Source organism: Ictidomys tridecemlineatus, chromosome 9 (genome assembly GCF_052094955.1).
Source record: "Ictidomys tridecemlineatus isolate mIctTri1 chromosome 9, mIctTri1.hap1, whole genome shotgun sequence".
Lineage (NCBI taxonomy): Eukaryota > Metazoa > Chordata > Mammalia > Rodentia > Sciuridae > Ictidomys > Ictidomys tridecemlineatus.
In genome coordinates this window covers 18,877,415-18,890,822 of record NC_135485.1, presented here as the reverse complement: position 1 = coordinate 18,890,822, position 13,408 = coordinate 18,877,415, and the positions used below count along the sequence as shown (strand labels likewise).

Genomic DNA, 13,408 nt, shown 5'->3' with positions numbered 1-13,408 from the left:
GAAAAATAGGTAGAAAATTTGATTTTTCAAGTTGATGGTAAAATGGGTTTACATTTTTAACATACATTTTATAAAAGAATAATAGTAAGACAGGTGTGACCGTCTGCTCCTGGTCTTTCAAAGACCCTTCCTTCCAAGGGCATAGTGTCGGGCTGGCCCTGGCCTGCCTCAGACCACTCTAGTTTAGGTCCTGTTCTCTGCTGCTGTCCTGTCCTTTCCTGCTGATTAACAGACTTTATTAGAACATCCTTTTGCCATCGTTGGAATGTGGTTTGTCCTCTAAGGTGCATGTGTCAGAAGCCTGGTTTCTAGCATGGCCATGTGGGAGGTGAGGAAAGCTTTAAGAGGTGAGGCCCAGTTGGAGGTCCTAAGGTCATTACAGGGACTGACCTTGGAAGGTATTAAGGTCATTGCCATGGGACCCCTGAGCTCTTGAGAAAGTAAGTTACGAGTAAGTCTAACTCCTGACCCATTCTCTGGCTTCCTGTTGGTGATGTGCTATCCCTCTCTCTCATATTCCAACCCATCTGATGCCGGTACCATGCCTTGAACCACCAGAACTCTGAACTAAACCAAACCTCTTTCCTTATGAAGTTAGCCTTCCTTAGGTATTTGGTTATAGTAACACCAAACAGACTAAGGCATTCACGTTGCGTTTTCATACCTGAGACAAGTTCTGAGAACAGACAGGAGCATCGGTGTGCAGTGCCTGGAATTTTTGCTGTAGGAGCTGAATAGAAAGATGAACATCCAAGTGGGCTCTTAAGTCACTCCCAATATTTCATTCATTCATTCACTAAAGAAATATTGACTGAGTGCCCCCTGTGAGCCAAGACGCAACAAAATCCATGCTTTGAGCTAGAGTGAGTTAGGCCAAATATAAAGAAAACATCAGCTCCCTTGATTCCCCCAGGGGAATTAATTTGTGAAATTATTTTTCCCGGATTTTTTAAGAGATAGGATGGTAGGAGACGATGATGGTCTGTTATTTCTGATTCCTTAGGAGGGAATCATCTCTTTCTTGGCAGCGTCTCCCCGTATACATGGCCGACACTCCAGTTCCAGGCTGCTACACACACGCACGTGGCAGACTTGAAAGCGATTTCCCCCCACACTGTGTGATTTTAGTTGGATCATCTGCTCTCTGTCTAAGCCAACAGTATACTTCAAAGGACCGCAGGGGTGGAGTGGCCCGGCTTCAGCTTCATTAACAAGCATGGAGAATGGCCTCCACCCCCAAGCCAGCGAGAGCAGCAGGGACAGCGCCTCCCAGGTGCTCCCAGAATATCTGGATCCCCCCCAAACTGGGAGAATCGCCAGGTATTTACACCTCTGCTCCTGAGGGCAGTAGTTGCGTGTTGAAGTTTTAATGGTGGTAAATACACTTAAGTTACCTTTTTAAATCCAGTGCAGTAGCATTAAGTGTGTCCACACTGCCTTGCCATGTGTCTCTAATTCTTTGATTCTTTGAAAACTGGAATTCTATCCATGCCCTGAAAACCACCATCCCGCTCTCTGTTCCCAAAAGTCCAACAACGTTCCGTAGCTCCCCTAAGTAGAGTGGCACCGTTTTTATGTTTCAGTGGCTGGCTTGTTTCACTTAGCACAACGTCCTCGCCCATGGTAGCGCCTATCAGAATTCCCTTCCCTTTCACACCCTGCGATGTTCCATTCTGGGCATGCAGCACATTTCGTTCACTTATTCTTCTAGGATGGACCCTTGGGTTTTATCTACCTCTTGGCTATCGGGACTAATGCTGCCCTGAACAGGGGAGTACAAATGTCTCTCTTCAAAGACGTTTTGCTCTCAGTTTTTTGGGGGGATGCATCTAGAAGCAGAGGGGCTGCATCATGTGACAGTTCTGTTGAGAAACCTCCATACTGTTCTGCAGCCGTTCCAGCATTTTCTGTTCCCACCAGCGGTTCTCCAGGCTTCCGGGTTTCTCCATATCCTCACCAACACTTATTGTCTTCCATCCTCCTAAGTGTGATGTGTCTTCCATTTTTGTGCAACAGTTTCATAGTAGGTTCATGGGAATTAGGAATGAAAGGCTTTTAGAGGTGATTCGTGTCTATGAAAGAGCTTCCTGGAGGGAAAGTCTCCTGTGGGCCCGAGGAGAATCTGCCTGCACTAGAACTGTTGGAGTCTGCGTGTCGCTGCCACCTACTCAGCTGCAGACCCGTTGAGGGCAGCACGGCAGGTGGAGGTGTCCAGGTTGTCCTTTTAATTCTCCACCTGCAAAGGTGCTGGGCATACATTAGCAGCTCATGGAATCCATCCTTCTTCCTTGTGACCCTGCACAGCACACTGGGCCCACATCCTCTTCAGAGAGCCGCCGCACCCTCCCATGCCTCTGCTTGCTCACCTGGTACGCTGCCTTCCTGTCCCAACTTGGGTACCCCACACGTTTTCTCTCTGTCTCCTGGGCCCCCAGCTGCCCTGCCCTTGCCCGCTTGATGTTTCATATGTATCCCTTTAAAGTAACCATCTCCCCACATGATGGTCGAAGTGTCTGACTCCACACTAGAACTTAGAGTCCTCAAATCTGGAACCGTTTGTAGGTTCTCTAGGGTTTTTCGAAGACCCTCACCTCGGTAAGCCTTTGTGGAGCAGCACTCCCCAAGGCACAGGGAACCTCAGTGTGTGTGCTGTGCTCCAGAAGTCTTCGCTGGGCCAGTGAGTCACTGAAGGATGAAGAATGTGCCTTCCAGGAGACCCAGGTTCAAGGTCTACGTCAACTGTGCGTGGCTCCAGTCCAGACTGATGGAGCACACTGGGCTGCTCTCCTTCCTGCATTTCCCCCGTTTCTTCCACTTTTCCTGAGCCTGTTCCAGAGCTCTGTTTCCCAGCTCTGGCCGGGCCCTGTTTGCCAGCTTTCCACTGTCAACCAAAGTAGACAGACTCTTTCTCGGATCTTTGCACACCCATTTTTAAAAGAATTCCAGAAATGTGGTGGTTTTGGCTTTCCTGTTGTCTAATCTGTGTCTGAGATAGACAGGTGTCAGGGTAGAAGAGCCCGTGGTACATACAAACTCCATCTGGGAGCCATGCCTTGGGTTCTCCCAGCACCGAGGGAGGCCCCACGGCAGCTGCAGTGAACAGCAGAGCCAGCCCCCACGCAGCTCTCTCTGCCAAGTGCCAGGGGTGCAGAGGGGAAGACGTTACAGGTTGACAGCTGATGTACCAACCTGGTAGAGAACACAGCTGTTCCCATGGTGCTCCCACTCCGAGGTGTAACAGGACGTGCTCCTCACCTCCCAGCGTTGGCAAGACTCTGAATTAAAGATGGCTGTGCTCCTTGGGCTCCCAGCAGCAGTGCCTATAGCAGTGCATATAGAACCTTCGGGCCCCTGAGGTTCCAGAGCCCGTGCTTTGCATCCTGATATCTTACCTTGGAACGGGGAATTCTCCTGTGCGGCTCTGTCCTCACGTTCAATCTGTCCAGGCTCTGGGGTGTCATCCAACAAGAGACCCCTGATCAGGACTTCCAGGGGCGTTTGGATCAGTCAACCTGTGCGATGTTTCCTGGGGAGCTTCTGATTCTCTAGTAAAATGGCTCCTGCCAGGGCCTAGGAATCGCCCTATGAGCCTTTGGGTTTTTCTAGTGCTGGTACAGGCGTGTTTAGTATGCATGCTTTTTCATTATTTAAGAGTTGTGCTGGCTACGTCTTTCACTCTCCTGTCACACTTTTCCTGTCAAAACTGAACTGTTTGAATTCAAAACCCCTTTCAGCTCACATCCCGGAAAGCGAGGCTGGAGGGAGGTGACAGGAAAAGCGATGGCGAGGGAGCTGGAGACCGGCACAGGGAGCAGGCGGGAAGGACTCGGGCTCAGGTGCAGGCAGGCAGGCGGGGTCCAGGGTTCTAAGCAGGTGACATGAAGCAGGGAGGGGTGCGGGGGAAGACAGGGGAGATGGACAGCATGTCTCTGGGGTCATCTGCCCTCGTTCCTGGGTACCTTGGAGCTGGTGCCTGTGGCTACAGGAAGTCCAAGATCTGCCAATAAATGGTTCTCTGGGAGGAGGCCAGGCCTGAGGCTGGGCTCTTTTCCCAGGGAGGACACCATCTGCCTGGTTCTTTGGGGGCCACTGCTGCCTCCTGCCCCAGGCTTTGGAGTGCTGATGTAGGGAAGAGGTGTCCCCACATGAGGTGCCCAGTAGTTACCGGCTTCACTATCAAAACGCTACTTTGTTTTCCATTTCATTTTTTTTTTTTTTTGCCAAGAACCGCAGCGTTTATTTGGAGACCCTATAACGCAAGCATGGATGTGTTCCAAATGCAATGATGTTGTGGAAGAACACCAGGACACTGTTTTCTTTTAAGAGCAGTTTCACTTATGTTTGTTGAAGAACCAGCATCTTTATTATTTTTTTAAAGCATACATTTTTTTTTTTTTTTTTTTAGTTTTTAAAAAATACACGGGGGTAGGGAGGGAACACAAAGAATGAGCTCTGACTTTCCAACCCAGAGAGTAACCTGAAAGGAGAGAGAGAGAGAGAGATGGAGGAAGAAAGGAGGACAAGGAGAGAGGCACAGAGGGAAATTACTCGTATGAGATCAGGAAGTTCACACAGTGCTGAAAGGTACCAGAGAGAGAGGTAAACCAGCCCCTGAAGCTTGGGGAGCCCCTGGGGCTCACTGAATCAGAATGCAAACCAGGGGCGCGACGCGCTGTGTGTTTCAATCAGTAAACTTGATGATCACTCCTTCCAATGGCTTAGTGACATTCTCTCCTTTTCCTTTTTTTTTCTGTCTTTCGAACTTCTACTTTGGATGCAGTGTGCCTTTCGGAAGCTTGAAACTAAAAATGACTTTCCTATTGATGTCCCTGTCCCTCTCACAGGAAACGAGGGTGCCTTTCTCCCTCTGAATTCGCAATCAGATGCTGGCTCCAGCTCCGGGGCCTTCGGCAAGTGGCCACCTTCTCATAGTTTGCTTCTTGCCTCTTCTAATGATGAGCACACAAATCGGGACCTTATGCCATTATTGTCAAAAAGAAAAAAAAGAAAAGGGCAAAATAAATGATGCTGTGCCCCTTGGAAAATACTAGAGGTGAACTCAAGGTGGCTGTGACTTTTGTCCCTTCGCTTCTAGTACAGGGAGACAGAGCATGGGGGAATGGCTCCTTCTATGTGGTTTGTTTGTTTCTTTGTTACCCCCATTAATCTCTATAAACAAGGCATGTTTGCAGATCCGCTAAAAAAAAAATGCATATGCTAAACCAGATGGGTGAAATTAACAGTTTCATTAAACTGACTTTAAAATCGCCAGTTTCACAATATCACCAAAGACATCACAGCTTTGATTTTCGGCAACAGTTGGAACTTAAACTTTAACAAATGTGTGAAATGAGCAATTTTACCTTAGAATTATTAGTTTCTATTATAGTCACTGGTGCAGAAAGTTGTTTAGATTCTTATGCAGACAAAAAAGTGATTGCAATATTTTGGGGGGAGTTAAGAATTGTAATATACAAAAGAAATAATGGAGCCCTTACAATCAGCCCATGTTTCAGTCTGCAAAGTTTTTCTGTGCTGAGGTTTTTCACTGAGCGCTGTGAAGGATTTGATTTGGTTCCTTATTTTCCAGGGATCCCAGGTACCTGGGCAGCCCTGTTAATGATTTCTGGAGTTCCAAGCCAGGGGTCAGCAGGGCAAGTGTTTTATGTGGAGCTTCATTTGTTTAGAGTCTCTTCCCTCCTCTGAGCCCACAAAGCTCAGATCTGTGTGTACTCAGGCAAAACCCATCTTCTTAGGTAGGCATTTGGCAAAGCAGGTGAGGCAGGAATGAATCGTTAACAAAATGTTAATGCTGCTTTGCTGAGATTGTGCACACAGGGGCACCTGAAATGAGAACATATTTAGAAGTAAATCTATGAATAAGTAGCAGTAGAATTTATGCTGCAACCCTGTCTGAACGCTACGGTGCATATTGAATCCAGAGGAGAAGGCAGCTAATGGTCGAGGAGGGTGGGATTCCTACCTCAACTACACAAAGAAAATCCAAAACAAGATCCCAGACTCCTGATGGGAAAGGCTGTTATCATTCAGATATATCCCAACAGGCGAACGCAGGCGGACGAGGATGTCCACCGCCATGCTGTTGCTCAGAGCAAGACCACTGGAAGCAGCCCAAGAGTCTAAAAATAGACAACTGCTTGGGAAATGGTACAGCTCCAAAGGCAAGACAGTTGCCCCTCTGTGCCTGTGGGTTCGGCATCTGCAGCTTGATCCAGGCACCCACAAAATTAAGAATAAAAGGCTGGGGAAGTAGCTTGGTGTAAAGCACTTGCCTAACATGCATGCATAAGGCCCTGGGTTCTATCCTCCAGCATTGAGTGGGTGGAAAAAAGGGCCTCAGGAAAGAATAATAATAAACACAGACTTTTCTTCCTTGTCATTAGTCCTTAAACAATACAGAGTAACCACTATTTACATAGCAATTACATTGTATTAGGTATTATAAGTAATCCTAAAATGATTTAAAACGTACAGGAAGAGGTTGTAGGTTAGAGGCAGACACTAGACCACTTTGTATGTGGGACTTGGGCCCCCAAGAATTTTAGTACCTGCAGAAGTCCTGGAAGCAGTCACCAGTGGTGAGCACGGGATGACTGTTCTATTGAGACATTAGAAAAAATGAGCTTCTGACAACTGTATAATAATAATGTAGAGTTCGTTTTTTAAAAAAAAGTTGGAATTCATAATAGCATAATATGCCATTTTGGGAAAGAAAATGTATATCAATGTATGTAAATGAATGTATGTATGAATTATTGTATATGCTAAAAGGAAATGTCTCAAAGCATACATACCAAGCTTTTATCTTCACTGTTAAAGAAAGACTGAGGAAGAGGGCACTTCTGTTTTTATTTTATACAAATCTGCATGGTTTGATTTTTCTCGCAAAAAGCAGCTATTAAAAAAAGATGTAGGAAATGGGGCGACTGTTTGTTCAGAGAGATAATCTTTTTCCGCCTTTTATGTTCTGGGTGCTTGGGATCAAGGGAGACAAAGCACAGCGGTGGAGGGGGGACACCACAGCTCGAGGTATTGCCAGTGCAGGTACATTGTCCCCTCTCAGGGACAGCCGGCCCACCCTGCCCACGGGGACCAGCACCAGCTCATAAACAATGTATCAGCTTTCACAGTGTCACCCTGGACCTTGCTGATTCTGACCTCTGCTTTGAGCATAGACCTCTGCAAGGGAGTTGCCCAGAAATAAACCCCATGCCAAGCCTTCCCATGGCGCACCTCTGCCCGTTCCCCGATGGAGGGCAGAGAAGAGGAGGGTCCCTTGCTGCCTTCTGAAGCTTGCTTTTTAATAACGCTTTTATTTTGGATAGGATGAAGAAAATAAGAATGTTGAATGTAACAGTTCTTAGGAAGGTGAAATTTCAGTCTTGACATTTAGCTTCACATTCAGGTTGACATTATTTACATGTAATTAAGTCCTGAGTTATTCGTACCTAACATCTGGGCAATCCTATGTTACCTTTGTAACATGGCATCTGGAACAGTGCCTTACCTGTCCTAGAAAGGACATATTTGTTGGCTGATTAATGTGGATTGATTTTAGAAGACTCTAACAGTTACATTATACGACCTTCAGACTTGCTCATTTGGGCTTAGATGCTGTTCTGCTTGTAGATTTAGGGGAGAATTCTATAAAATGAAGCATCATGGCTTGGGGCAGTTGAGTGACATGTCTCTATTCACAGTGACAAGTTGCTGCCTGTCTGTCAGGGGGTGAATGTAGCAGATTGACTGAGCATTCAGGCCTTAGCGGCCTGCAAAGCCGGGATCAAGGGTGGGCTCAACCTCAATCCCTTGGTAACTTTAGACAAGTTACTAGACCAAGCTACTAGTGTCTTATATGCCCAAGTCCCAGATAAAAATGGTCACGTTCACTTCTCTAGGCCTCAGTGTTCTTGGGAGCCTTGTTCCAGAGAAAACCCAGGAGGCTAATAATAGCACAGACCTCCTAAGGTCGTAGGGATCCAGTAACAATCTGCACAGGACACAGGACACACCTCTCTGCTGGCAGGCTAGAAGTCCCCCATGAAAATTGTCTGTTGTTTTGTGTCCAGAGACCCACAAGAGGAACCGGAGGCCAAAGGCAGGCAGGAGGTGTCAAAATCAGGTTCATTGGCTCAGATTTTTAGAGCAATACCTAAGAACTATTTCTGGGATAAAACACATTCTTCTTCAGAGAGTCTTAGAAGGAAAGCGTCTCTGTGGCAGTTGCAGTGGTCCTGATTGGGTGGTGAATGACGCCGGGTAAATTACCCTCTTGAGGCCCTCGCTCAGCTCTGTGAGGCCCATCCTTTCCCCCGGAGACTAGGCTGTCATTTAGTGCCAGAGAAAAAGCTATTTACAGAACGACGCCCGGGCATCCCTAAAGGGTCTCATTTACCTCCCTGGAAGGTGGTATATTTCAAGATACTGTGGAACCTGCCATATCGATAACTCAGGTGATTTAATTGGTTTTTCTCTCTTCTTTCTAAAGCCCTGTTGATCCCATGGTAATTAATCCTGTGTGCTGTGAATTGTGTTATTTACAGGGCCCAGGAGCCAGAGCGAGTCTGTGTTAGAAATCGGTAGGAGGATATTCGAGAAGGCTGTAAAGAGACTCTCCAGCTCTGATGGTCTTCACCAAATTAGCTCGGTCACTCCCTTTCTGATGGATTCCAGCTGCTGCGGATACCATAAAGCATCCTACTACCTCGCAGTCTTCTATGAAACTGGATTAAGTGTGCCTCGGGACCAGCTGCAGGTGAGCACCTCGTGGACCATCGGCCACCTGTGTTGTGTCTGCAAAGCAGCAACCTGGCCAGAACCGGACGTGTCGCACTTCCTTAGAGTTCTTTAAAGACCTGAACGCCCAGGAGAAGGGTCTTGGGGCTGCGTAAACACGGGATACCCTGCTTTCAGGGAGTGGAAAAGAGCCCTCTGTGTCATTCTGCACACAGCGCTGGGAGCATGCTGATCCGTGCTTTCCATAATCCCATTCCTTCAAAAAACAGTGTCCTCTTCCCCATGAGCGTGACTACTCTGAGGGTGAGACCATTATCCCATATTCCTTCTCTGCTAAGAGAAGTCATTTGGGTCTCTAAGCAAAGCATTGTCACATCCAGCTTTCTACCATCAAAATAAATGCCATCCCAGACAGTTTTGTTTGGGGTTTTGAATCCAAATTGATTATGCAACTTGCCTAACATTTAAAGTCACATTTTCATAAGTGTATTAGTCAGGGTTCTCCAGAGAAACAGAACCAATGGGATTATATATATAGGAAGAGATTTATCATGAAGAATTGGCTCATATTGGCTGGTGGTATATTTCCAGCCTGAGCCTGAAGGCCAGAGCGGACTAGGGATGCTGATGGTGTAAATTCCAGTTCAAGGACAGGAAAAGCCCAATGTCCCAGCTCACACAGACAGGCAGGAAGCAGAAAGAGACAATTCCTCTTCCTCTGCCTTTTGGTTTTATTTAGGATCTCCAGGGATTCAATGAGGACCACCCACACTGGGAGGCCATCTGCTGTGCTCAGTCCACCGCAGTGCTAATCTCTGGAAACACCCTCAGACACACCCAGAAATAACCTATAAACCGGGACCCCATTGCTTGGACAAATTGACAGATAAAATCCATCATCGCAAAAATATGTGACTGAGTCCAGGGCACGCCGATAGTCCCAGCTACTCAGGAGGCTGAAACGGGAGGATAGAGTTTGAGGCCAGCCTCAGCAATACAGAGAGATCTCAAAAACGGAAAGAGAGAGAGAGAGAGAGAGAGAGAGAAATTAAGAAAGCGCTAAATGCTCCCTGGTCACCTTTAATCTTCATGTTGGCACACGTGATTGTCCCTGAACTGGGGAAACCCATCCTCTTACACACACCCAGACGGCTCCTTGTTCCTTTTCAGTGACTCGTTTGCAATGCCTCTGGTTTATAGATGCTCCTGATCAATAGGATGTTTCCCTGAGTCCCTGAAGCCGTCCCCGCAAAGGTGGACGAGTGTATAAAATTCTAGCTTTCTCTGTGCCACTCAGTGGCTGGGTGCTCTACCTTGCTAGGTCTCCATCTCCTCCAATAGGAAATGACCTTGCTGGACCAGCCAGCCTATCAAGACACTCTGAGAGTGGGGGCTGGGTGTGTGCCCACATTCAGAGCCCGTGTTCACAGAGAATGCAGCTGAAGCAGCACAGGGGTCTTTGGATCAGTTGGCTGAGAGGCAAAAAAAAAAAGTCCTGAGGGAATTCAGGAAGGTCCCCATTTCTCATTTTAAGATACTAGATGTTAGGAAGGATGACAGCTGGGGATTTGTAAGCCATAAGAGGTCTGGGTTAGTTGATTTACTAGAGATGGACTTTTTTCAAAGGCAAGTTCACAATTTCTGAAGTGGCAAGATCCTATATAGGGACTGAGCTGGATGACCTTTCAGCGTTAGGATTTTATAAGCCTGTCCTCAGTCTTGTGAACACTTTGCCAATTTCCCTAACAGGGCATGCTGTATAGCTTGGTTGGAGGCCAGGGCAGCGAGAGACTGTCTGCAATGAATCTTGGGTACAAGCACTACCAGGGTATTGACAGCTACCCCCTGGACTGGGAACTGTCGTATGCCTACTACAGCAATATCGCCACGAAGACGCCCCTTGACCAGCACACGCTGCAAGGAGACCAGGTACCTGGGATGAGTGGAAATGTGAGGGAGCTGTTTACCAGGGTTTCTGAACTGTCTATAAAGGGCTTTTTCTTGTCTCAGAGGGTGAGCGAGCATGATCAAATGAAGAGAGAGGCTTTCTTGCCCTCTCTAGTTTACATTTTCTGACTCTGTTCTCAGGTTGTATAGTCCCGCGTCCCTACACAGAAAACTTTCCATGAGTGGGTAGATTGGTATGTGCAGGGGAGATTTGGACCCGGACAGATCTGGATTTTGCAAAAACAAACAAAAAAAAGTGCATTAGGAGCATAAGCCTTTTGTCTTTCTTCCAAAACTGTGTGCAATGGCAAGGTCTGGAGATGTTAGGGAGGACTGAGTCCAAATGTGAGAGGCACTAATCTCCCGGAGTGCTTATCAATAATGCAGCGAGCAAGCAGGGACTACGATACAGAGACGTCAGTGCCACACCCGGCCAGGCTCCCAGTGCTACACACTTGAGAAATTGTCTGTCTCCATCACGTGGACCTCCTTGGCCCCGTGCTCCTGGGTGACTGTCAACAGCAGGTGATGTTTGATGACTTTGTCCTGGACTAAGGACTAAATAAGGGGCACCAACTCCAGCCCCTCATTTTGCAGGCTCCCCGAATTCAATCCCCAGTAACCAAAATTAAAAATTTAAAATGCAAACCAAACCATATCATTCCCATGCTTAAAAATTTACAATGGGACTGGGCATGGTGGTGCATGCCTGTAATCCAGTGCACGGGAGGCTGAGGCAGGAGGATCTCAAGTTCAAAGCTAGCCTCGCAACTCAGTAACAGACTGGAGGTTGGCTTCAGGGTCACAGCACATGAGCTGCTTGAGTTGGGAAGTGTGATTTTTTTTTTTTTCTCTAAAGGGCCAGATAGTAAATATTTTCGACTTTGCCTGGACAGTCCTTGCAATTACTCTACTCTGCCACAGGAATATGAAACAGAACGGGGTGCCTGGGCTTGTGCAGGCAGGGACGGTACATAACTGTGTGGCAGGATTTGGCTGTGATCTGTGTCATAACTTGCTTTTCCCCTGCTTGGTGAGCAGGCCTGAGGGTCAGGATTTCGAATCTTGGGCTAGTGGGTGATTGAGAATCAGAACACTGGGTCCCCAGCTGCGCGGCTGGATTGTACCAGAAACCCAAAGTGCAAAAAAATGCATGCTTTGATATTTGGGAATGGATGGTTTTCGTAAAAGAAATCCATAGAGGCCACTGTATGGTTATGAAATAAACAACTCAAAGATATGTGCTGTCAGTGAACATTAAACATGAGTGAAGCTGTAACCACCAAAGGCCGTCTATGGAGACATTTTAATTCCTTTAGAAAATGATTCCTGCTGAATAAACTCACACCCCCTTATTATTTATACTGAATATTCTTTCAGTGTACATAAACCATGTGCAAAATTTGACCTCCGTTCAATAAGAATTAACTTATTAATAAAGTATCATAAAAGAATCATCCTGAAAAAAGACATTTTTACAAAACCAGGCTCCAAAAATAACATTTTCTTTGTCTTTCCATAGAGCCAGGATGTGTTAATAGTGCCCTATATGTCTCATGTTATACTTTTTTTAATATTATACTTTAAAGAATTCTAATTCAGCATAAATTAGCAACGGGAAATGGTATGTTGCTAACAAGCTCCTTTTCTTTTGAAGATTTGGCATATGAAATGTTATGATTATGAAAGAAAATGTTTAATTGGTTAGAACCAGAGAAAAGATCCATCTTGCAGCTGAAAAGTCGTATGATTAAGGATCTCAGATAGGAATTATACACTTAGAAGAGTTGTGTCATAGCTCATTTTCTTAAGAATGTGTAATTAATGGCTTCTTGAGAATTTAAGCAGGTGTCATACATTGATTTAAATGTCCTTTTCTTGAGACATCTATTAATTCACCAGCATAATGTAGCAAATGAGGAGCTACAGAAAGCCAGACCTCTAATTAACAAACCAAGGATCTGTCAATAACTCCCTCCTTGATTCTTGTTTCATTTTCTCTTTTATGTAATGTGTGGTTCACATCATTTCATCTTCTTTATTAGGGCTCTCGCTCCATGTCACTTCTTTATGATTTAGTGGGACTCGGCTTCAGATTAAACAGAAAGAACATGGCTAGTGTTTCTGTGTGTTTGCTTTTGTGGCTCACGACGTGAATGAGTTCCTCCTGTTCTGCCCACTCCTTGGAAGTTGCTCTCCCTCCAGGCTTGATGGTGGCTTCCTGTTCCCTCTGCATTTTCTGGGTGGTGGGGGGACAAGGGGTTCTCTCTACTGACTGAGTGCTGATGACACTCCACCCTTCATCTTCAGCTGAGGCTTTTCTTACATGTCCCCGTCTTCAGTCAGAGGCATCATAAAGAAAGCTTCCCCCTCCTTCTTCCCACCCTCTGCAGCACCTCCCCTGGTTGGCACCATGGTCTATACTTGAAACTGGGGCATCATCTCTGATGCCCCATCGTCCTGTCCCCAACAGCTCTACATGAGAGTTTCTCTCTCCTCCCTGTCTCCATCCCTACTGCCACAGCGTGATTTTGTCCTTCATCCTCTCTCCACTGAGCTGCTACAACAGCCACTGTCTCCTATGTGTTGAATTGTGTCCCCTCAAAAGTCTTATGATGGCTGGGGATGTAGCTCAGTGGTAGAGCACTTGCCTAGCATTTGCTAGGCCCTGGGTTCTATCCCCAGAACCACACACACACACAAA

General features: G+C 46.5%; 1 protein-coding gene across 5 annotated transcripts in view; it reads left to right on the top strand.

Moving 5' to 3' along the window:
* Positions 1–13,408, top strand: part of Sel1l3 (SEL1L family member 3) — a 97,944-nt gene that overhangs the window by 42,626 nt on the left and 41,910 nt on the right. For all 5 annotated transcript variants that reach the window (XM_078021157.1, XM_078021160.1, XM_078021159.1 and 2 more), the window contains exons 10-11: positions 8,565–8,776; positions 10,507–10,686. In XM_078021157.1, coding sequence (XP_077877283.1) covers positions 8,565–8,776; positions 10,507–10,686 — 392 coding nt within the window. The remainder of the gene's footprint in view (positions 1–8,564; positions 8,777–10,506; positions 10,687–13,408) is intronic.